Consider the following 26,289-nt stretch of genomic DNA (forward strand, 5'->3'; position numbering starts at 1 on the left):
TAGCCAAGTAAGCCATCATGGATGCAAAGTTTATTAGAAGCAGCTTAGCAATTAGCGTACTACAAGTGCATCATGTTAGCATGGAGTTAATGTCCTGAAGCTCACACAACATAGATTTCCAATTAACAAGCTCTGGCATCTCGGCAGAACTAACTGGCCATTTGTCCTGCCTTGTAAAGTGTGTGAATAACACTTGTTGCTACTAAAGGACCAGTAGTCACTATATTAACCCTGTCTAACAGCCTAATCATGGCTTTCATTACTCTTTAGTGTGTGTGTGTCTCTCACCACTAGGTCTGGGTCCTGCATGAGGTTAAGGATGACCTCGTAGAGCAGCGGCCGTAGTTCGGATTTAAACTTCACTGAAATCCACTGACCTATGAGCCAGATCACCCGCCGACGAATCAGCTTGTACCTGGAAGCAGAGGGAGGGGGAGAACCAATCAGCTTGTGCCAGGGCTGCGTTCAGTACGTTTTTACATTCTGTAACGTTCAATTGAACGGAAACGGTGCAGTAATGAACGACCAGTTGAAAAATGGGGGAGGGGTCAGGTGGTGGGTTGTCAGCATGGCCAATGCCCTTTAACTACATCACGCATTGCTTCAAGCCACACCTCGCCACACCCACCAAATGGGAACAAACATACAAGAACATTTTGGGGAAACATGTCATTCAGTATAAACCATTCCGCAATGTGAAGTAGCAAGCATTCAAGCGAACAAAACGCACCTCTGGATAAACAGAGGAGGAGATGACAGTGAGGCGTTGATACACATTCATATTGTGTAACATAACGATAGCTAGTTCGCCGATTGGGAGAGCTACACTAGAGATCGAGCAGGTACTGTAGCAAAGCACCCATCCCTTAAAACCACCCCCACTCATTATGTAGGCTGAAAGACACTTAACATGTCACTGATCTGTTTTTAACAGGGAACTGGTGAATTAGCAGCAATTGAATTAGGCTTACATATAGAATTAGAGCACATAAAGATAAAGGCAAATTCATTTTCACTGAACAAGAACATCTGAAAATTCTAGAGCCGTGTAGTGTTTTGACAGTAATATAAATACACACACATACATATATACAGTGGGGCAAAAAAGTATTTAGTCAGCCACCAATTGTGCAAGTTCTCCCACTTAAAAAGATGAGAGGCCTGTAATTTTCATCATAGGTACACTTCAACTATGACAGACAAAATGAGAAAAAATAATCCAGAAAATCACATTGTAGGATTTTTTATGAATTTATTTGCAAGTCTCTGAATGTCCCTGAGGGGCCCAACCAGTGCCTGGTCTTGAACTTGATAGAACATCTCTGGAGAGACCTGAAAATAGCTGTGCAGCGACACTCCCCATCCAACCTGACAGAGCTTGAGAGAATCTGCAGCGAATAATGGGAGAAACTCCGCAAATACAGGTGTGCCAAGCTTGTAGCATCATACCCAAGAAGACTTGCTGCCAAAAAGGTCCTTCAACAAAGTACTGAGTAAAGGGTCTGAATACTTATGTTAATGTAATTTCACACTCGATACAGTCATTGTCAGAGGCACCTACTCATATTTAAACTGTGTGTCACTGTGGAGACAGGTCATCGATCACACACCTTAAATCATAAACATTTATGAAGGCAGACAGTGTCAAAGAGCTTTACAGCAGAATACCAAGTAGAACACAATAAATAAAAAAGGCATGAACAATATTTTTTCTGTCGTTCAGGCTGGTGTCAAGACAAGCATTGGCATAAAACAGACAAAGCGAATTCTCTCTCATAGACATGGATTCATGTTTAGGTGAGGGGGGGGTCAGAGGGAGGGTCTTGGCCTGCTCTTCATGGCTCACTACAGATGGAGTCCTCTTCCTGCATCTGACCATACACCACCGCAGCCAGTTTCAGAGTACCAGACCCGCCACAGGCTCCAAGGCCGATTAGCGCACGCCTAATGCATTGTAAACTACCGGAACATCAGAACACTGGCCCTGGAGAACAGAGTTGGCACTAGAGTCCTTTATAGAAGCACAAATCCTGACGTGAACCCATGCAGGCAGGCACATCATGTGAGCACTGACTACCACGGTCTGATAAAAACCAACTGCCTCTCTCAAAGGCCTTTTGGCACTCTGCTAACGCGTCGTAAACTAGCTGTAGAAACAGACACAGATCTGGAATGTATTCAATTCAATGGAGAGGAGAAAATGGATCTTGCTTTCTCCCTCCCTCACCCCTCCCAGTGAGTATTAAGAGCGGGCTGGCAGGTGACGGGTACAGGTGGGCCATATGTGGTGCCCTTTAAGAACACGCTGATCTGTCTAATCACTCTGCAGCATCATTCCTCTCCCTCCCTCCCTCCGAACACAGGTATGCCACATGTGGTGGCCTTTCCTACAACACAATGCAGTCTTATCCATCCACTACCATCAGCCATTACCCAGAGGGCCGAGCAGCACGGGCAGGGGGAAATGCCAACAGCAAGGTTGAGGCAGACGTGTGCACACACGATTGTCCTTGCCCGTACCAAACCACTGCCTGTCTGAGCGTCCACACAAGAAGGTCAGCAGAGAAAGCAGCAGATGCCTTTTAGCAACTGCCCTGGCTGGATCAGTCTCTCTTAGTATCGGTCTCTCTATTGGTCTCTCTCTCACTCTCCTATCAGTCTCCGCTGTCCCGCATTTCTCTCTTTTTTACCTTCTTACGTCTGTATACTTCCGCCCAGTACGGATGGCAGATAATGAACGGCTTGATTCCAAATGCCTTCTTCCATAATTCTCTGGCTCTGCTTTTCACCATACAAATACCCACACGGATTAACAAACACCAGCAAACAATTCAGCTATACACACTAAGGATGCATCCCAAATGGCACCCTAATCCTTATATAGTGCTGTAGTGGCAGATTGACCTATAAAAGATCGAGTTCCATTTAGGTTGCATCCTAACTAGATCGGTTGAGATCCAGACTTGCACGCTAAACCACTAAAACGGAACAGTACTAGGGTTAGGCGGTATCCAGAGTTTCATAGTCATACCGTCCTTCCCTCACCCCGGGATTTACAGTATTACCAGTTTAGTACACAAGGGGGAGACAAAAAAATTAAAAAGCCCATTGGGGTGTCTATTAATAAGAGAATGCTAACAAAATGTGCACACGTAATATAACATTTCAATGAAATATGAGAGCAAATAACGAGAGCAAATGAAAATAAATGAAAAATAAAAAAGTCAATCCAGCTCATAAAGTTACACATCTATAGACAGGAACTACCAAATGTCATTTTTGGTGCGTTTAGACATTTACAAGCGAATATGAACAAGAGACATTGTGCAAATGAACAAAGTTTCGAGGCTTGCTTGTCTGAAGGAAGAACAGTACTGGCTCTCCAGCAGCATGTCTACAAGCTGTGTCTGTGTGGAGTGCTAAGAGGGGGGGGGGGAGGGGAGAAGACTGACAAGAACAGAGAGGAGGAAAAAAAACTAGGAAATCAAGATAGCAGTGGCAGCTGTACAAATAACTAATCCAAAGGGCTTTGACTTCTCAAACACAGCAGAAAGCTAACACAACACATGTCCCATCACCTTATTAACTCAGCCACTTAGATAGCAAGTTAAACTTAGGGGTCGTGTTAAAACACAGAATTCTGATTTCACACAGGAAAAATAAATAATAATCTTGCTGCATTTTGTAAACATAGAACTAAAATGCTTCTTACTGTAATTTTTAGCCAGCCTATTTTTCTCGGGTAAAATGCTAGATTAACTTCAAGCAAAACATTAGGAAATGTAGCTGGCTTCATTCTTTCTATGATAGTCCTAAACATAAATAGGATGGCCATGCATCATTTTTTGCCAAAAAAGACCTTGCTTTTCATTGTACGCTCATTTACTTGTGTGGCTGCCAGCCAAATAGTGTTGCACTTCTGTTGTCATCTGATGAAAATGAAGCAATTTTCTGCCAAATGTGGTGCACTAATTTATTTAATTTGAAGGAACACTATAGTTGCACGTCCCTGATCACTCTATTGAAGAAAAAAAAACTGTTGACTTTCAATGTAAACACGTCCCACACACACACACACACACAAAGGCCAGAAGGGGACAGCATGACTGTGTTGCAGCATTGGATATGGAGACATATTATATATATATATATATATATATATATATATATATATATATATATATATATATATATTTTTGTCTTTATTTAACCTTTATTTAACCAGGAAAAGCCCATTGAGAGACAATCTCGTTTACAAGGGAGACCTGAAAGGCAGCAGCAATCAATACAACATTACAAAATGTAAAACAACACACAATCAGCACAACAACACGATCCAGCCTAGAGGAAACATTTACACTCCTCCTGAACAGTCTTGCATCAGAGTTTTAAACGCACTGAGGGGCACTAATACATCTAGGTGAAGCATAGATTGTAGACTATTCCATGACTCTGGTGCACAATAGGAGAAGGCAGTCTTACCTCAGAAAAGTCCCTGGGGACTGAGTAGCTTTAGCTTTAGTAGTTTTTGCTTCCTCACAAGATTATCCATCTAAACTTTAAAGGTCAGCTTGTCGTCCAACCATAAACAGTGCTTTCTGAAAGTATTCACACCCTTCGACTTTCTCCATATTTTGTTGTGTTACAGACTGAATTTAAAATGGATTACATTTAGATGTTTTTTTTTCATCACCAGCCTACACACACACATAATACTCCATAATGTCAAAATGGAATTATGTTTTTAGAAATTTTAACAAATTAATAAAATAAAAAAATCTGAAATGTCTTCAGTCAGTAAGTATTCAGGTGTGGAATTAATGAGCGTATGTTCGGAAATGTATTATTGTTACGTGATTGCTATATATATGCAGCTCACAGATCACTGCACCTGTACATAGCCCCTCTATAAATAGCCCAAACAACTCCCTCTTCCCCTACTGTATTTATTTATTTTGCTCCTTTGCACCCCAGTATTTCTACTTTGCACACTCATCTACTGTCAAATCTACCACTCCAGTGTTTTAATTGCTATATTGTATTTACTTCGCCACCATGGGCTATTTATTGCCTTTACCCTCCCATATCCCACCTCATTTGCTCACATTGTATATAGACTTATTTTTCTACTGTATATTTGACTATGTTTGTTTTACTCCATGTGTAACTTTGTGTTGTTATATGTGTCGAACTGCTTTGCTTTATCTTGGCCAGGTCGCAGTTGCAAATGAGAACTTGTTCTCAACTTGCCGACCTGGTTGAATAAAGGTGAAATTAAAAAAGGAAATATAAAAGCACCACATATGTAAAATGTAAAGTGTGATATGTAAAATGCACAGTGGAAGTCGGAAGTTTACATACACCTTAGCCAAATACATTTAAACTCAGTTATTCACAATTCCTGACATTTAATCCTAGTAAAAATGCCATGTCTTAGGTCAGTTAGGATCACCACTTTATTTTAAGAATGTGAAATGTCAGAATAATAGTAGAGTGATTTATTTCAGCTTCTATTTCTTTCATCACATTCCCAGTGGGTCAGAAGTTTACATACACTCAATTAGTATTTGGTAGCATTGCTTTTAAATTGTTTAACTTGGGTCAAACGTTTTGGGTAGCCTTCCACAAGCTTCCCACAATAAGTTGGGTGAATTTTGGTCCATTCCTCCTGATAGAGCTGGCGTAACTGAGTCAGGTTTGTAGGCCTCCTTGCTTGCACACGCTTTTTCAGTTCTGCCCACAAATGTTCTACATGATTGAGGTCAGGGCTTTGTGATGGCCACTCCAATACCTTGACTTTGTTGTCCTTAAGCCATTTTGCCACAACTTTGGAAGTATGCTTGGGTGATTGTCCATTTGGAAGACCCAATTGCGACTAAGCTTTTAACTTCCTGACTGATGTCTTGAGATGTTGCTTCAAAATAGCCACATCATTTTCTTGCCTCAGGATGCCATCTATTTTGTGAAGTGCACCAGTCCTATCCTGCAGCAAAGCACCCCCACAACATGATGCTGCCACCCCCGTGCTTCACAGTTGGGATGGTGTTCTTCGGCTTGCAAGACTCCCCCTTGTTCCTCCAAACATAACGATGGTCATTATGGCCAAACAGTTCTATTGTTGTTTCATCAGACCAGAAGACATTTCTCCAAAAAGTATGATATTTGTCCCCATGTGCAGTTGCAAACCGTAGTCTGGTTATTTTATGGCGGTTTTGGAGCAGAGGCTTCTTCCTTGCTGAGTGGCCTTTCAGGTTATGTCAATATAGGACTCGTTTTACTGTGGATATAGATACTTTTGTAGCTGTTTCCTCCAGCATTTTCACAAGGTCCTTTGCTGTTGTTCTGGGATTGATTTGCACTTTTCGCACCAAAGTACGTTCATCTCTAGGACACAGAGCGCATCTCCTTCCTGAGCGGTATGTTGGCTACGTGGTCCCATGGTGTTTATACAGTGCCTTGCGAAAGTATTCGGCCCCCTTGAACTTTGCAACCTTTTGCCACATTTCAGGCTTCAAACAAAGATATAAAACTGTATTTTTTTGTGAAGAATCAACAACAAGTGGGACACAATCATGAAGTGGAACGACATTTATTGGATATTTCAAACTTTTTTAACAAATCAAAAACTGAAAAATTGGGCGTGCAAAATTATTCAGCCCCTTTACTTTCAGTGCAGCAAACTCTCTCCATAAGTTCAGGATCTCTGAATGATCCAATGTTGACCTAAATGACTAATGATGATAAATACAATCCGCCTGTGTGTAATCAAGTCTCCGTATCAATGCACCTGCACTGTGATAGTCTCAGAGGTCCGTTAAAAGCGCAGAGAGCATCATGAAGAACAAGGAACACACCAGGCAGGTCCGAGATACTGTTGTGAAGAAGTTTAAAGCCGGATTTGGATACAAAAATATTTCCCAAGCATTAAACATCCCAAGGAGCACTGTGCAAGCGATAATATTGAAATGGAAGGAGTATCAGACCACTGCAAATCTACCAAGACCTGGCCGTCCCTCTAAACTTTCAGCTCATACAAGGAGAAGACTGATCAGAGATGCAGCCAAGAGGCCCATGATCACTCTGGATGAACTGCAGAGATCTACAGCTGAGGTGGGAGACTCTGTCCATAGGACAACAATCAGTCGTATATTGCACAAATCTGGCCTTTATGGAAGAGTGGCAAGAAGAAAGCCATTTCTTAAAGATATCCATAAAAAGTGTCATTTAAAGTTTGCCACAAGCCACCTGGGAGACACACCAAACATGTGGAAGAAGGTGCTCTGGTCAGATGAAACCAAAATTGAACTTTTTGGCAACAATGCAAAACGTTATGTTTGGCGTAAAAGCAACACAGCTGAACACACCATCCCCACTGTCAAACATGGTGGTGGCAGCATCATGGGTTGGGTCTGCTTTTCTTCAGCAGGGACAGGGAAGATGGTTAAAATTGATGGGAAGATGGATGGAGCCAAATACAGGACCATTCTGGAAGAAGACCTGATGGAGTCTGCAAAATACCTGAGACTGGGACGGAGATTTGTCTTCCAACAAGACAATGATCCAAAACATAAAGCAAAATCTACAATGGAATGGTTCAAAAATAAACATATCCAGGTGTTAGAATGGCCAAGTCAAAGTCCAGACCTGAATCCAATGGAGAATCTGTGGAAAGAACTGAAAACTGCTGTTCACAAATGCTCTCTATCCAACCTCACTGAGCTCGAGCTGTTTTGCAAGGAGGAATGGGAAAAAATGTCAGTCTCTCGATGTGCAAAACTGATAGACATACCCCAAGTGACTTACAGCTGTAATCACAGCAAAAGGTGGCGCTACAAAGTATTAACTTAAGGGGGCTGAATAATTTTGCACGCCCAATTTTTCAGTTTTTGATTTGTTAAAAAAGTTTGAAATATCCAATAAATGTCGTTCCACTTCATGATTGTGTCCCACTTGTTGTTGATTCTTCACAAAAAAATACAGTTTTATATCTTTATGTTTGAAGCCTGAAATGTGGCAAAAGGTCGCAAAGTTCAAGGGGGCCGAATACTTTCGCAAGGCACTGTACTTGCGTACTATTGTTTGTACAGATTAACTTCTTTTGGCTGGGGGCAGTATTGAGTAGCTTGGATGAATAAGGTGCCGAGAGGTGCCCAGAGTAAACTGCCTGCTACTCAGTCCCAGTTGCTAAAATATGCATAGTATTAGTATATTTGGATAGAAAACACTCTGAAGTTTCTAAAACTGTTTGAATGATGTCTGTGAGTATAACAGAACTCATATGGCAGGCAAAAACCTGAAAATAAATCCAACCAGGAAGTGGGAAATCTGAGGTTGGTCGTTTTTCAACTCATTCCCTATTGAGGATACAGTGGGATATTGGTCATGTTGCACTTCCTAAGGCTTCCACTAGATGTCAACAGTCTTTAGAAACTTGTTTGAGGCTTCTACTGTAAATGAGGGGCTCGTTAGGGCTCTTTGAGTCAGTGGTCTAGCAGAGTGCCACAAACTCGTGACACTCGTTCACATGAGGTAACTCATGTTCCATTGCTTTTCTACAGACAAAGGAAATCTCCGGTTGGAACATTATTGGAAATTTATGTTAAAAACATCCTAAAGATTGATTCTATACATCGTTTGACATGTTTCTACAGACTGTAACGGAACTTTTTGACATTTCCTCTGCTCCTAGTGAACACGCTTCCTGAGTTTTGATTTGCTTACAAAACGCACTAACAAAAGGAGCTATTTGGACATAAATGATGGACATTATCGAACAAGCATTTTTTGTGGAACTGGGATTCCTGGGAGTGCATTCTGATGAAGATCATCAAGGTAAGTGAATATTTATAATGCTATTTCTGACTTCTGTTTTCTGCACAATATGGCGGATATCTTTTTGGCTTGTTTGGTCTCTGAGCGCCGTACTCAGATTATTGCATGGTTTGCTTTTTCCGTAAAGCTTTTTTGAAATATGACACAGCGGTTGCATTAAGGAGAAGTGTATCTAAAGTTCCATGCATAACACTTGTATATTCATCAACATTTATTATGAGAATTTCTGTAAATTTATGTGGCTCTCTGCAAAATCACCAGATGTTTTTGGAAATGCTGAACATAACGCGCCAATATATACGGAATTTTTTTAATATTAATATTAACTTTATCGAACAAAACATACATGTATTATGTAACATGAAGTCCTATGAGTGTCATCTGATGAAGATCAGGTTAGTGATTAATTATATCTCTATTTCAGATTTTTGTGACTCCTCTCTTTGGCTGGAAAAAAAAGCTGTGTTTTTCTGTGACTTGGCTCTGACCTAACATAATCGTTTGTGGTGCTTCGCCGTAAAGCCTATTTGAAATCGGACAATGTGGTGGGATTAACAAAAAGTGTACCTTTAAAATGGTGTGAAATACTTCTATGTTTGAGGAATTTTAATTATGGGATTTCTGTTGTTTTGAATTTGGAGCCCTGCACTTTCACTGGCTGTTGTCACATCGATTCCATTAGCGGGAGCTCAGCCCTAAGAAGTTTTAAAGTGGTACCTTCAGGCATTTGGAAATTGCTCCCAAGGATGAACTAGACTTGTGGAGGTCTACAATTATTTTTTCTGGGGTCTTGGCTGATTTCTTTTCATTTTCCCAGGGTAAGAGGCACTGCAAAGAGGCACTGAATTTGAAGGTAGGCCTTGAAATACATCCACAGGTACACCTCCAATTGACTCAAATGATGTCAATCAGAAGCTTCTAAAGCCATGACATCATTTTCTGGAATTTTCCAAGCTGTTTAAAGGCACAGTCAACTTAGTGTGTGTAAACTTCTGACCCACTGGAATTGTGATACAGTGAATTATAAATTAAATAATCTGTCTGTAAACTTAATCTGTCTGTAAATTTAAATAATCTGTCTGTAAAATTGTTGGGAAAATTACTTGTGTCATGCACAAAGTAGATGTCCTAGCCTAAATTTATGGAGTGGTTGAAAAACAAGTTTTAATGACTTCAACGTAAGTGTATGTAAACTTCTGACTTCAACTGTATATGTACCAAAAAAAGGGTGTGGTGGCAGGCCTAAAGAAGTAAAAATGTGCTTAATGACTGGTAGGAGAAAACTGAGGATGGGTCAACAACACTGTAATGACTCCACAATACTAACCTAAATGAGAGTGAAAAGAAGGAATCCTGTACAGAATAAAAATATTCCAAAACATGCATCCTGTTTGCAATAAGGCACAAAACAAAAACTTTTTAATTTTTTTTTCAAAAGTTGACTTAAATTGGCTTTAAAATCTATGGCAAGACTTGAAAATGGCTGTCTAGCAATAATCAACAACCAACTTCACAGAAATTGTGAAAATACTGTACAATCCAGATGTGCAAAGCTCTCAGAGGGGTGTGTGTGAATACTTATGTAAATGAGACATTTCTGTATTTAATTCACATACATTTCTAAAAACCTGTTTTCACTGTCATTATGGGGAAGTGTTTGTAGACGAGTGAGATTTTTTTTTTGTTAATCCATTTTGAATTCAGGCTGTAACAACAAAATGTGGAATCATTTGAAGGTTATGAATACTTTCTGAAGGCACTGTACCCAGGTAACTGTTTGGGATGGGCATTTGATATTATTCCACTATTTAAATAATAATCCTTAATTTATACTCGAAATTCCAAAATAGCTAATTGCTATTTGAAGTGGGAAAAATACCATAACGTTGTCAGGGCTGACCGGAAGGCTAAATACTATATGATATTAAAATACCTTTTACATGTAAAATGCATCCTATGTGAGAGAAAATTAACTTGAAAATAAAACAAATCATGTTGTGCGTCCTTAGAACTGTCAAAGCCACGTGATGTCTGAAGCAGCAGTAGCTCACAGCGACTGACAGGAGAAAATCCATTCAAGGACAATGCAGGAAATGATCCATGTTCTATCCACAGCAATATTTGTGCTAAGCTTTTCAAACGGTTCCAAATATCTACCATCTCTACAATCTCCCAGACTCTCACACCAATTCACTACAAGCAAAAAAAGAAACTGAACAAAAAAAAGCCGATGTTGAAAAGTGCATCAGAGCACATACTGTCTATCAACCTGACTTTATTCTCTGAAGAGACTAAAAATACTCTCCCTCTTTGAAGAGCAGCAGCTCACCCACCACAGATACATGATAAGGCCAGATGGAGCTACTTTAACTAAAGTAAGTCTGTGTGCTTTGATGTCTCAGAGGTTGAGAGAGGCTTGAGCCATTGTCATTCCGTGGAAAGAACCCCTCCCCCATCAAAGCCCCATTGTGACATCACCACACCTGCAACTGTGACGTCACATCGTCGTTGGGACATCACTTCCTTTGTGTGTTTGACCACTCAAGTGTAGAGAGGGTTCCTTTGTACTACATGAGATCACACATTCCACCTCTACCCTCTCCTCCTCCTCCTCTCCTTCAAACACTGTCTCTCCCTCACACTTCTTTTAGCCGAGTCATCACAGCCTGAGTCTGGATGTTTGCAGTGACACCAACTACTAACCAAGTGACAGTCCTTTTTGGCTAAAGGAGTGATTTGCATTGATTGATGGAGAAAGAGTGGATGGAGGTTACATAAATGAAGCTCAATTGAGTCAACAGTAACTCCTGTCATTGGGTGGCAATAGAGGAAACCAGTTCACGGATTGGGTAACAGGAGAGTTGTCACGCCCCACTGAAAGCACTTCCAAGTTCTTGGAAAAGCATTACACCTATACAAATGCAATCCCTCACTGTTAATAATGCACCATTATGACACTTATGACATACCTGTGGTGGCTCACTTGTAGCTCGCCCAGCAGCTGATTGTTGAACCACTGGTCAAAGTCAATGTTGTCAAACAGCTCGTATGCCGCCAGCCCCACTGCATTGTACACTGTGGGCAAACAGGGACACACAAATTAAACATTTTTCAACAATGAAATACTGTTACGACTGAAAGACGCCATCTATTTCTATTTCCTTGCCATCGAATATCTAATAGTCTGAGCGGTAAATTTGTGGTTTTGTCATTTTATATTGAAGAAAACGTGAGGCATAAGGAACAAAACAGAAACTATGATGCAGCGGTTTTGTATGACTATCCATAAAGCCCATTTGAGTAACTACACTGAAGAGCCCACTGACACTAGACGTGGATTTTATAGCGTGAGAAATAGTCAACTATAAACCATGTGGACAGCTGATGACAACACACTGGTGGTGTGTTGGACAAACGATGTCATTAACAGGGCTGGGAGAACCTGCGGTGTGCTAACAACCACAGAAGGAGGACACCTATTGGAAGCAACATCAGGACAAGGACAGTCTTTCTACGAAATGAGACCCAGAGAGGGAGTTATAGTCTGTATAAGGAGTGATCAAACTAGAGAGGGATGGGGCGAGGAAGAGAGAGGAAGAGAGAGAGAGAGGAAGAGAGAGAGAGAGAGAGAGAGAGAGAGAGAGAGAGAGAGAGAGAGAGAGAGGGAGGGGGTGCAGCGTAAAAAATAAGGAGGGATGGCGAAATGAAAGATTGAGAGAGGAGAGCGATAGGGGTTTTTAGTCTCTTTAGGGAGTAAATCACTGGAGGTGGATAACAGGAACATCAGTGTGTCCTCCTGTATACCGGTATGACTCATCTAGATATTCTGTGGTCCAAAACCCCCTCTAGACTTAGAGTTAAGTCCCAGTGCAGAAAAAATATCCCCAGGAGATGTTCCTCTTTTATGTTACTTTCAAACCCTGAATGAGATCTACTAAGGATCCAGTGAGATTTACGGTATATGAGAACGTCCGTGATGTCAGAGCTGCCAGGCACTTGAAAGCGTCAGACGAAAGTCACTGCAAAAAGGCGGCAGCTGATTGTATACAGCCTTTTTACAGCCCCTGGATAAGGGAATAATCCTAAGGCTCTTCCTAGGATAGCTACAGTACATTTCCTGGAAGACTACTGCAGCCATTTCTCATCTGGATGTCTGAGCTTTAGACTTAAGGAACAGAGGTACCTCCGACCTTGCAGAGAGCCGTGACCTCTGACCTTACTGCAGTGAGACCACAATAACTCATGATTACCCACCTGCATCCTTCATCAGAAGCTGAACAGGATCCTCCACATTGCTTGGTCCTGCAATCACACACATAACACCAAGTTAAACCTACACACAAACTATAATAAGCTGAACATGGAAAATTATGGAATCCTCTGTCCCTCTCACTTACACCCCTGTTGCTGGAGCCTGAGTGGCTTCCCACAATCAATATTTGGCTCTCAGCTAAAACGGAATTTTCCAATCTAGTGTTATCCAATTTCTCCTCACTCTGACAGTCCTCTATAATATAACTCTGTCAGAGGAGTACACTGGCCTAAAGACACCCTGTAATTGTCCTGTGTTTGTGTGCACTGACAACTCACTCTGGAAACTAATAACTTATCACAGGTCTGTGTCACAGGGCGAATCTCATATTGTAATCTAAAGAATGTGTTCCTAAAGACTCTTGAATGGTTGTGTTGTACAGCACATGTTCTGAGCCATTTAAGTGGACACCTCTACAACCAAGGCTGTGGTTGGACAAGGCCAGGTTAGAATGGAATCAGGCTGCGTTTTGTGAAACATGTTAATATATAATACCTTTATTTAAACAGGATGTCACAATGAGATCAGAAATGATTGTCTTAAGAGGACAATACAATGACAGACTTACCTTGTAGATTCAGCACCATCTCCAGCAGCACTGGTGTCAGAGTCTGACTGTAGTTGTGGAATATGTCCAAGAACAACACTTCTGTACAAGGCTGGTGAAAGAGAGGGGGGGGGATAAGAAAACAACAACACGAACACACACTCCCTCTCCATCAGATCCAGTCCCGCTCCATCAGTTCTACTGGCACTAAATCAATGAGCAGGGGAGCCACGTGGAATGCATCGCATGAGACCCTTCACTGACAGCAACAGCCAGGTGTCACTGACAGGGTTAAAGGATAGTCATCACCTATACAACACCTGTCAAGCGTTATCAGATCACGCCACAAACACAACACACCCATCAAACATGTTCTACTCCCACAGGGGGAAACAACCCTGACATGATCAACACCAGTGGAAATCAATAACTAGGTGTTAAGTCTTGCTGCCCATGACAGACCAATGATAATAAAGCCATACTGACAAACAGCTCATTAGAGGACCACGGTGGAGAGGGAAGAGAGAAGGCGACATCAAGGACACATCACCCACTGTACTGGGGAAGGCAGATCTATTTTCCTCCCAGCAGGCACACAGCATGCTGTAGCGGGGACTGGGGCATGTATGTCAAGATTTGTTTATTTATATGCAAGGCCCTGAGTTTGCAATGACCACATGATCTAACTAGGGAAAAAAACACTTGGACCTAGTCATCAGTGTCTGTGTAGTTGAAAGTCAAGCAGGATTGATGGGGGAGGGGTGGTTTGGGAAGATTTGGGACAGCTGTGATTGGGCGCAAACCGGAGAGTGCGGATATCCTGAGCGAGACAAATGAATGTAAAAGGAGTCGGCACCAATTACATCATCCACTGTTGCCTCATCAGCGGTCGACTACACTGGTGTACTTCAAAAGAAGTGTGGATCCTGAACCAGAGCGCCACGGAAGTAAGAAAAGCTGGGCTTAACAGAGAGGGAATATTAGAGAAAAAGAGATGGAGAAGAAGAAGCAAGGTAGAGAGGGAGGGAGGAGTCTGATAGCAGTAAGGAGATGATACAGGCAGCAGCCAAAACTAAAACAAAGCTTACCCCAATTCATTGAGAATCAGACAGTCAGACATCAGAGACGTCACTAAAATATCCCCCCCTGTGCCATGGTACCTACTGGTCCTAACTATAGGCAATATAAATAGTATATCAAATACATTTCCTTGTATCAGCTCAATACTATGAGGGCAGACCTTTCCTTTTCCTAAACATGGTCTGTTTTTGGGTGAGAGTAGTGCTGAGTGATTAGTGCTTGTTGAGATGGGTTCAGTAAAAAAAATGTATAGTTTTGATCATTAAAAAAACAAACAGTGCAATTAATATGTGGGTTGAATGCTGTAACACAGAATAAAACAATTAATATAAGTCCTATGATGGTAGTGATGCCCATTGCTGCTTCGCACTTATTAACCATCATTTATTCACATTACTTTCATCAAATACTTCCATGTGTAAATTACATTAGTTTCATTTGATGACTATTATTGAAATTCTAAGTCATCATCTCAATAGAGATGACAAAATATTTGTATTATTTCCTTTATTATACAAGGTAGGCAAGTTGAGAACAAGTTCTCATTTACAATTGCGACCTGGCCAAGATAAAGCAAAGCAGTTCGACACATAAAACAACACAGAGTTACACATGGAGTAAAACAAACATACAGTCAATAATACAGTAGAAAAATAAGTATATATACAATGTGAGCAAATGAGGTGAGATAAGGGAGGTAAAGGCAACAAAAAAAGGCCATGGTGGAAAAGTAAATACAAATTGGCAATTAAAACACTGGAATGGTAGATTTGCAGTGGAAGAATGTGCAAAGTAGAGGTAGAAATAATGGGGTGCAAAAGAGCAAAATAAATAAATGAAAACAGTAGGGGGAGAGGTAGTAGTTTGTGCTAAATTATAGATGGGCTATGTACAGGTGCAGTAATCTGTGAGCTGCTCTGACAGCTGGTGCTTAAAGCTAGTGAGGGAGATAAGTGTTTCCAGTTTCAGAGATTTTTGTAGTTCGTTCCAGTCATTGGCAGCAGAGAACTAGAAGGAGAGGCGGCCAAAGGAAGAATTGGTTTTGGGGGTGACCAGAGAGATATACCTGCTGGAGCGCGTGCTACAGGTGGGTGCTGCTATGGTGACCAGCGAGCCGAGATAAGGGGGGACTTTACCTAGCAGGGTCTTGTAGATGACCTGGAGCCAGTGGGTTTGGCGACGAGTATGAAGCGAGGGCCAGCCAACGAGAGCGTACAGGTCGCAGTGGTGGGTAGTATATGGGGCTTCAGTGACAAAACGGATGGCACTGTGATAGACTGCATCCAATTTATTGAGTAGGGTATTGGAGGCTATTTTGTAAATGACATCGCCGAAGTCGAGGACGGTAGGATGGGCAGTTTTAAAAGGGTATGTTTGGCAGCATGAGTGAAGGATGCTTTGTTGCGAAATAGGAAGCCAATTCTAGATTTAACTTTGGATTGGAGATGTTTGCTGTGAGTCTGGAAGGAGAGTTTACAGTCTAACCAGACACCTAGGTATTTGTAGTTCACATATTCTAAGTCAGAACCGTCCAGAGTAGTGATGTTGGAGGGCGGGCAGGTGCAGGCAGCGATCGGTTGAAGATGATGCATTTAGTTTTACTTGTATTTAAGAGCAATTGGAGGCCACGGAAGGAGAATTGTATGGCATTGAAGCTCGTCTGGACGGTTGTTAACACAGTGTCCAAAGAAGGGCCAGAGCTTTACAGAATGGTGTCGTCTGCGTAGAGGTGGATCAGAGACTCAACAGCAGCAAGAGTGACATTATTGATGGAGACAGAGAAGAGAGTCGGTCCAAGAATTGAACCCTGTGGCACCCCCATAGACTGCCAGAGGCCCGGACAACAGGCCCTCCGATTTGACACACTGAACTCTATCAGAGAAGTAGTTGGTGAACCAGGCGAGGCGATCATTTGAGAAAACAAGGCTATCGAGTCTGCCGATGAGGACGTGGTGATTGACAGAATCGAAAGCCTTGGCCAGGTCAATGAATACAGCTGCACAGTATTGTCTCTTATCGATGGCGATTAAGACATCGTTTAAGACCTTGAGCGTGGCTGAGGTGCACCCATGACCAGCTCTGAAACCAGATTGCATAGCGGAGAAGGTATGGTAGGATTCGAAATGGTCGGTAATCGCTTTATTGACTTGGCTTTTGAAGACCTTAGAAAGGCAGGGTAGGATAGATATAGGTCTGTAGCAGTTTGGGTCTAGAGTGTCACCCCCTTTGAAGAGGGGGATGACCGCAGCTGCTTTCCAATATTTGGGAATCTCAGACGACATGAAAGAGAGGTTGAACAGGCTAGTAATAGGGGTGGCAACAATTTCGGGCAGATACTTTTAAGAAATTGTCTAGGCCGATTTGTAGGGGTCCAGATTTTGCAGCTCTTTCAGAACATCACCTGACTGGATTTGGGAGATGAGAAATGGGGAAGGCTTGGGCGAGTTGCTGTGGGGGGTGCAGTGCTATTGACCGGGGTAGGGGTAGCCAGGTGGAAAGCATGGCCAGTCGTAGAAAAATGCTTCTTGAAATTCTCAATTATAGTGGATTTATCGGCGGTGACAGTGTTTCCTATCCTCAGTGCAGTGGGCAGCTGGGAGGAGGTGTTCTTATTCTCCATGGACTTTACAGTCTTGGCTTTTCTAACTGCCTGTGTATACTGGTTTCTAGCTTCCCTGAAAAGTTGCATATCACCTGGGCTGTTCGATGCTAATGCAGAACGCCATAGGATGTTTTTGTGTTGGTTAAGGGCAGTCAGGTCTGGAGAGAACCAAGGGCTATATCTGTTCCTGGTTCGAAATTTCTTGAATGGGGCATGCTTATTTAAGATGGTGAGGAAGGCATTTAAAAAAAAATAACCAGGCATTCTCTACTGACGGGATGAGATCAATATCCTTCCAGGATACCCCGTCCAGGTCGATTAGAAAGGTCTGCTCGCTGAAGTGTTTCAGGGAGCGTTTGACAGTGATGAGTGGAGGTCGTTTGACTGCTGACCTATTATGGATGCAGGCAATGAGGCAGTGATTGCTGAGATTTTAGTTGAAAACAGCAGAGGTGTATTTAGAGGGCAAGTTGGTTAGGATGATATCTATGAGGGTGCCTGTGTTTACGGCTTTGGTGTGGTAACTGGTAAATTCATTGATCATTTGTGTGAGATTGAGGGCATCAAGCTTAGATTGTAGGATGGTTGGGGTGTTAAGCATGTTCCAGTTTAGGTCACCTAGCAGCACGAGCTCTGAAGATAGATGGGGGGGGCAATCAGTTCACATATGGTGTCCAGAGCACAGCTGGGGGCAGAGGGTGGTCTATAGCATGCAGCAACAGTGAGAGACTTGTTTTTAGAGAGGTGGATTTTTAAAAGTAGAAGTTCAAATTGTTTGGGTACAGACCTGGATAGTAGGACAGAACTCTGCAGGCTATCTTTGCAGTAGATTGCAAAGTAGTTAGCCTGTTGTAGTTAAGGATGGAGTTAGGGATGGAGATTTCAGAATTTCTGGTGGTCTTCCTAAGCCAGGATTCAAACACAGCTAGAACATCCGGGTTGGCAGAGTGTGCTAAAGCAGTGAATAAAACAAATTTAGGGAGGAGGCTTCTAATGCTTCTAATATATGCTGTCTGACCAAATAACTATTTTAGTAATTATTTTATGAATGCTGAATACCATCCATCACTCACTTAGATCATGTATTTTCAGGTCAGGGTCTCCATTAGCCGGTAATAGCAGGTTTTTGGCCGCTAGAAAAATTGAAAAGCCGATAAATAAAATTGGCATCGCAACATTGTTTGGGAGAAGAAAAAATCCCACTGCAAAATAATGCTTTTTAGCCTATTAATTGATGGAAATACCAGTTGATGGAAATACTTGTGAATGGTCATGCTTATCAGTCTAGGTTCATTTGCATAATTTTGTGGAATTAAATTGGTGCTTGTGTAGTATATTTGTTATGTATCTTATTTATCACACGAGTACAGCATACAGATAGAGCTTTTGAGCGGAAAATCTGTCAGACAGTGTGAGAGCTGCTGCTGAAGCTTCTCAAACAGCATATGCATACATAAGCAACAGAAGGTAGGCTACATCAGCGCGTCAAACACCACTTTGCAATGTGCTGGAGGCAGTATGCATTTTTGAAAACATAGAATTGTTTGAAACCGGAACATTTTAATACATATTAAGAGGCACGTCGTAACCTCACTTCAAAGTAGCCTAGCAAAAATCTGACCGTATCCGTGAAGGCAATTATTTTATAGCAACTTTCTTTCATTGTCCAGCAGCCAAAGGCAAAATCCTAGTCATATTAGCAACCCGTGCTAGTTGTTGCATATTAGAGCTCCCCTCTTTCTAAATGTCTAATGGATATTTTCACCTCTGTGACATGAAACAGCGAGCATGTATGGTGCCCTTTTGACAACAGTGTTTTCCCGCTAATTGCATTATGGAACGAACATCCGTGCGTAGCCTACTGCCTTGTGTGCATTGTTGCACTTAAACTGTGAAGAAGTAATCGTTTATCATCATTTTAAGCTAAACGTTCTGAGCCTAAGGCCTACTGGTTGTATGAATTTGGGATCCGTCATCCCACAACTGTCCCAGAGTGTGTGGAGTTGGCCATTTATTAAATCGACAAGCTGACCAATAGAATAAGTCAACTTTTCTACTATGGGGGATAGTATATTAACATAGTGTAGTAATGTTGCTGTTCGTCACTTGTTGGCTGAGGAAAAGTAAATGTGGACAGATATTCTAATAAGTGCACACCAGAATTCGGTAAGGAGGACCGCACATCATTGCATCCTTGACTTGCATATCTTATTAAGATGCATTACCATAATCTAAATGGGATTTCATGTTACGCACCAAACGCATTTCTCTCAAATGTCCGGTAAATTTAGATGCTGATGGTCAAATTTCCGGTGCCACATTTTCAGAAACCCTGTTAAAGCAAGAGATACCTCGAAGCAACTGTTCTCGTTCCCTCTCGATCTTGCATTCTTCTGTCTCTCGCTCTCCGTGTCTACCCCACACTAACATAATGTAGCAGGCATAAAACAAACACACAGACCGGACAATTGCATGCGTAATGGATTACGGTCACTGTACTTAATTACCACGTTGTGTGTGCTAAACCATGTAGAATATTGGCCTGTTGGAAACTACCCTACAACATCGCATAGTTCGGGATTGACCGGATTTATCTGTAGAGAACTGCTCAATGTGTGCAGTTCATTGAAAAATAAATGGAATTAAACAATTGAACCTACAGTACGTCGGTCAATAAGTTGCTTTAAAAAAACTACGAAAAATAACAGAAACGTTGGTTAATTGCTCAGCTAGTATAAGTCTAATTGATAGTTTGACTGACCAGCACTGCAATAAGACACTTTAATACTGTGTTTTAGGGGACCGCACAGATTATTTTGCTTAAGACACCTGAAATACTTGTTTTCCTTTTCTTGTATGACAGTTCAGCTAAAGACTATTCTCATTCTTCCCTCTGGTAAGGAGAATATTGTTGCCCTTGCATGCTTGTAATGGTGTGTGTGGTTGTTATTTTACTAAGACCATACATCACTGGCCACGGGTAGAAACACTATCTCATCTCTACATCCTTATCCTATCACACCTGCTGTCTCACAAATCTATAGGATTATTCTGGTTCCTGGTTATATGTGGCTGTGCTGTGGTATCTTGTTGCACTCCAGTCAAGGACTCCCAAACAATACAGGAGAAGAGGGATATGATGAAATGGAGGGGAAATAAATCAGCTTCAGTGTGACTGAATACATTGTTGAAATCAAATCAGCAAAGCTGTTAGTGAGAGCAGTGACAGGGGGAGCATGGCTGCTTCAACGGCTTGCCTGCGCTGAGCAAGTCAGTCGGTCTCGTCTCTGTGCACTGGCATATATGCGTGTGTGTGTGTGTGTCATTTACTCACCCGTAGACTGTATTTCCAGGAGTCACCCCCTGTTTCTTCAACAGCTGCGAATACAAAAACAGAGCAACAATGAGATGAGGGTGTGTGTGTGTGTGTGTGTGTACTCCAGTATGTTGTGGAGATTCAGATGGACACATTAGCAGAGTTAACTTGCGAAGAGAAAAGTTTTCAAAGCGACAAGGAAACACATCAGCAGCCATATGTCTTTGTGAGCGTACCGAAGCCCTCGGGGTCCTCCTCCCACATGGCCAGCTCTTCCTTGGTCAACAGAAAGTAGTGGGAGACGAGACGCCGTCCGATCTCTGTGAGGGTGGGGTGTGTAAAGAATGCAGTCTTGATCTTGTGGGCCTCCAGACTCTCCGGCTTACTGTCTGAGAGGGGCGACCCAGAGAGCATGTAAGAACTTACACACAGACACACACACACACTATTCAAAACTAACCACAACCATCAACAACTAAGTCTCGACAGCTCAGAGAGAAACACAACTCCACTGTGGCGCCTCCTAACCCGTTATATTATTATAATGGTACATTAATGATGCTTGCAATCTGCCTGCCTGCCAAGGAAGAGCAGTTATTTGTGGTTGGCTGTATTAACGATGCTACGCCATGTTGATTTCTCCCGCTGTCTCTTTCCATTCTATTTCCTCTCCCTAATTTTCATCTTGCTCTCGCTCCTCTCCTTTATTCTCTCCTTCCCATTTTCTCTTTCCTCCCTCCCGCTCCCCACTAGGGCTGGCACAATTACATATAACCGTGTCACCAACTCTTATGGATGAAGACAGTCATGAAAATAAAATAACAGCCATAAATGGATAAAATAACAGCCATAAAAATAAAAATAGTAAAGATTAATACTTATTACGACGACTGCGTCCTTTGGATAACCAATAACCGCCATCCAAAATTCCATCACCATGACTGCCCTAGCCCCCACCCTCCACCTACCCTCGATGTTCTTGCAGGGTTTGTAGGCCTCGTTCTTGACGATGGTTTTGATGAGGTTCATGCACTGGACGGTGAAGCGCTCGAAGACGAGGCCCTCACCGGCCGCCGTGAACACGTAGCTGACAGCAAATTCCAGAGAGCGCTGGATCAGTGGGATGAACGCACACGGGTGGACCTCCAGGAAATCTAATAACTAGAGAGAGAGAGAGAGAGAGAGAAAAATGGTTAAGGAAAAACATGAGATTCAGAGAAGATGGAGAAAATATTAAACAAGAGAGTAAGGTAGAAAAAAAGATGGCTAAGGAGAGAACGTCAGAAAAGGAGTAGGAAAAGCAGGAAAAAAAATCTATAAGGGGAAATAACAAATATAGAGAGAAGAAATGTAGAAAAAGAGAGAACGTAAGAAATTAAGTTGAAGCACTTGGCGCTGGGATATCAGCCTCTGTCAACAGTGCCTGGTATGCAACCAAGACTACTGAGAAACTAACTAGTGTAGATTTGTAACAACACCTAGGCCTACATGGTTGTTGACTGATCAGTTTGACTCACCACTTTAGTGTACAGTATGATAGTCTTCTCAAGCTTCTCTCGACATGGGCTGTCTGGGTCTACCTGCCGACCTGGAAGAAATAAAACCAAAACAAATATGAGCAACAGTATGTTATGACATCAGTATAAAAACAACAAGCCATATGACAAGACTATAAAACAACAATACAAATATGACAAGTGTTCATCTCTTGCCAACATTAAGAGCATCACTTACAACAAGGGGCTACCCAAGAAGATGTTACTCTGATGGCAACCCCCCCCCCCCCCCCCCCCAATGCCAGACATCGGAGTCCATCTCCCTGCCCGGCTGCCAATAAACCAGGGAGGGGAGGAGAAGACGGAGAGGAAATTGTTAGGTATCCACTGATCTTTTCTGTGTAATACAATCATAACAGAGCTCGAGTTGAAGGGAGAAGGGAATGAAGGCAGTGATATCATAATGCACTTCACTACGGATGGATATTTTAATTCCTCTAGTGTATTCAATTCAAATAACTTATTTCCTGGGAGGGAACGTCATGTGTGGTGACGAATGGTACATACAAGACATGAGGCCCTGGCTTCACTTTATAACTGCAATACACTCTGGGAGAGTGAACGAAACCGCCACCTGGGAGAACAGGGCCTTTGTTTCTCTAATATAATAAAGTAGACTAATAAAGACAGTGCCGTGTCAGGAATAACTCCCTCGGCCGATCAAAATGAATCTATAAAAACAATAAGCTGTGGCCAATAAAAAAAATGTCCTGAGAGGTTTACTTCCTCATCACCGTTCCTGATGACATCATCAAGAACAGGAAGCAACGGTTCTGTTCCCTAGCCTCGCAAAGCCGCTGATCCCTCAATATCAGTCTGTTAAGGTTGCGAAGGCCTGAGCCTGGCCTTTTTTTATCACCATTGCGTCAGACCAATCAGCTTCCTCTGATGAAATATGCCGGTGGTTTGGTTACCGACAGGCAGGAGACAGCAGGACAACAACACATGTAAAGTCATACTTAGGTGGTGATAGCTAAATATAAAGCTTTACATGACAGTCTGAGGTTACTGTATCAAGACAATCTCTGTATTGAATTATATGCAGTGGCATAATATCCATCGCTACGGTTTGGCAAAATCATTAGGCGCAAATTCATTAGATATACCCTGGCTGATTTAGGCTACTATATTGCTGTTAGTCTCTCGTTGACATCGATATATTACGCTTCTTTTGGCTCATATTGCCAAAGCCTATTGTCCTGGTGTTCGATATGCCTTTCTCTTGAACGACGGCAAGTTCTACTTCCAAGAAATGCAGTGCTGCGGCTTGTTTTCTGATTGATTGAAGGTGATCCAATCGCTTTCCGAGTTTGTTTTGGGGAAAGCCTATCTGCCCAAACAACTTGAATGGAATCCCTTCCAGACTGATAGTGTAGCGGTAATCAGTCGGGTAATTACGAGGCTACCTGTTCCCATACCTAAAAACACATCCTTCAGCAGACGGTGACACATGTAATAACATGGAATATCCAGACAGCTGACCTCAGCGGAAGGATCATGCACAGGAAAAGGAGAGAGAAAATAGAGGATGGTGCAACTCAATGGACATGCTTCTTTATCCGCCCTTATCTTGCAGGGAGACTGATATTTCTCCTGGCTCAGAGCGCCTACGAGCTTCCGCTGTCGGACAGCCCAAAATATCAACGGGCCCAATACACCCCGACCTCCGCTGACCCTCTGCAATAAGGACATATTGTGTGTGATAATAGGGACAGATACCAGTAATTACATTTCTAACACACCATCTGAAGCACTGAGACTTACCCCTATGTGTGTGGTGTGTGTGTGTGTGTGTGTGTGTGTGTGTGTGTGTGTGTGTGTGTGTGTGTGTGTGTGTCATTAGATCATTGTATAATTAGAAAGTTAATAAATATGTAGATTTTCAGGATACTTACTGCATTCTAGGAACTGTTTCAGTCTCTCAAAAACTGCATTGAGGAAGCCCTGGTGAGAGAGAAAAGAGGGGCAGAGGAGGGAAGCGAGAAGAATGAGAGGGGGTACAGGGTTTGTTCAATCTCGGTGGAATCTTGGTGGTCGCATCACTGTTTGATCACATAATTAGGAGAGGCAGTCACACAACTGAACACGAGTCATCATACACGTTACAGACACACACACTGACTCAGTGTGCCTGGCAAGTCTTTGCGACATGTCACTGACAGTTCATAATCTGCCCAAACTGGAAAACACGGAGCCTTCTCACTGGGCACAAACTGGTTGAGTCAACATTGATTCCACACGATTTCAACCAAAAAAATGTAACGTGATGACATTGAATCAATGTGGAAAACTGATTGGACTTGCAAAAAGGAATTACGTGAATGTTTTATCACCCAACTTTTAAACCTATATTTCATGACACCATTAATCTTTTAATTAATAGCCTATGGCAGAGGACCTCGGAGCTTCAGCACGGAAATCAACTAGAGGTACGAAATCCAAAACATAGGGATGATACCCTATAAGACTATACAACAGTAACAACCTAAAGTGTGGGGACACGCAGGGGGACACGCAGGTTGCTGCTCTGTGCATACATAAAACAACAATCAAAACAAAGACAAGTACATATACAGACAAATAAAGATATAAAAAGCAGTTCATAAGCGATCATTGTGGAAATGAGCTAGTATAGCTAGCAGGACCCTTTCACAGCGTTGTAAACTCTTCCACTATCCAGTCACATCTATAGGCTTTTCAGCCTGACCAGCCTCCAGCTACAGTGTCACAACGGAAACACAATTACACAGGGCAAAGCGCTATGGTGTGTCCCCTTTGTTATCAAACTGTCACCAATAAGATTTATTTGCAAATATATTCTGCAGTATGCGGGAGAGCTACTGTAACTTTGGGGCAGAAAGAATGTTTTCCTTCACTTTGCCAAGGTGGGGCGGATGACTTCCTACAAAACCAGTCACATTATTACCAGTCCTTAGGCTGTGTGAGCAGGTAACAACAAACTATAGAGGGAGAGAAAGCACGGCAGAGAAAGAAAGAGCTGTGTAAAACCGGGATGCAGCCTCTCAGGGCAGGATTTGATAAATACCCAGGATATACAGTGCCTTGGGAAAGAATTCAGACTCCTGGATTTTTCCGCATTTTGTTACGTTACAGCCTTCTTCCAAAATGGATCAAAATTTTTTTTCAGCAATCTACACACAATACCCCATAGCAAAAACGGTTCTTTTTTTCTGTTTGAAATTGTAAAAATTTGTATTTTATAAACAGACAAAGCTTATAAGTATTCGGGCACTTTGCTATGAGATTCCAAACTGAGCTCAGGTGCATCCTGTATCCATTGATCATCCTTGAAATGTTCCTACAATTTGGAGTCTGTGCTAAATTCAATTAATTGGACATGATTTGGGAAGGCACACATCTGTCTTCATAAAAGTCCCACAGTTCACAGTGCATGTCAGAGCAAAAACCAAGCCCTGAGGTCGAAGGAATTGGAATACATTGGCCTTCATCAATCTTAAATAGAAGTTTGGAATCACCAAGACTCCTACTAGAGCTGGCCGCCTGACCAAACGGGGGAGAAGGGCCTTGGTCTGGGAAGTGACCAAGTTATTACACTTTGGATGGTGTATCAATACACCCAGTCACAACAAAGATACAGGTGTCTTTCCTAACTCAGTTACTGGAGAGGAAGGAGACCGCTCAGGGATTTCACCATGAGACCAATGGTGACAAACAGTCAGAGTTTAACAGCTGTGATAGGAGAAAACTGAGGATGGATGAACAACATTGTAGTTACTCCAAAATACTAACACTTTTGACAGAGTGAAAAGAAGGAAATATTCCAATTGATGCATCAGTTTGCAACAGGGCAGTAAAGTAATACTGCAAATAATGTGGCAAAGCAATTCAATTTTTGTCCTGAATACAAAGTGTTATGTGTTGTATTTGCCCCAATCATAACTGAGTAGCATTTTTTAGCAATTATCAACAACCAACTTGACAGAGCTTGAAGAACTTTGAAAAGAATAATGGGCAAATGTTGCACAATCCAGGTGTGGAAAGCTCTTAGAGTATTACCCATTA

The 26,289-nt window shown here is 42.1% G+C and overlaps 1 protein-coding gene across 3 annotated transcripts in view; it reads right to left on the reverse strand.

Annotated features, from left to right (window-relative positions):
* Positions 1–26,289, reverse strand: part of ipo11 (importin 11) — a 233,640-nt gene that overhangs the window by 143,339 nt on the left and 64,012 nt on the right. For 2 of the 3 annotated variants that reach the window (XM_021606535.3, XM_090237953.1), the window contains 9 exons: positions 24,141–24,189; positions 22,207–22,277; positions 21,658–21,850; positions 20,926–21,078; positions 20,708–20,751; positions 13,713–13,803; positions 13,087–13,134; positions 11,802–11,907; positions 289–415 (listed from right to left, as the gene is read on the reverse strand). In XM_021606535.3, coding sequence (XP_021462210.1) covers positions 289–415; positions 11,802–11,907; positions 13,087–13,134; positions 13,713–13,803; positions 20,708–20,751; positions 20,926–21,078; positions 21,658–21,850; positions 22,207–22,277; positions 24,141–24,189 — 882 coding nt within the window. The remainder of the gene's footprint in view (positions 1–288; positions 416–11,801; positions 11,908–13,086; positions 13,135–13,712; positions 13,804–20,707; positions 20,752–20,925; positions 21,079–21,657; positions 21,851–22,206; positions 22,278–24,140; positions 24,190–26,289) is intronic. The other variant, XM_036980135.2, reaches the window with a different exon arrangement.

The sequence above is a fragment of the Oncorhynchus mykiss genome, chromosome 6 (assembly GCF_057628025.1).
Source record: "Oncorhynchus mykiss isolate SJ-2025 chromosome 6, ASM5762802v1, whole genome shotgun sequence".
In the NCBI taxonomy this organism is placed as follows: Eukaryota; Metazoa; Chordata; class Actinopteri; order Salmoniformes; family Salmonidae; genus Oncorhynchus; species Oncorhynchus mykiss.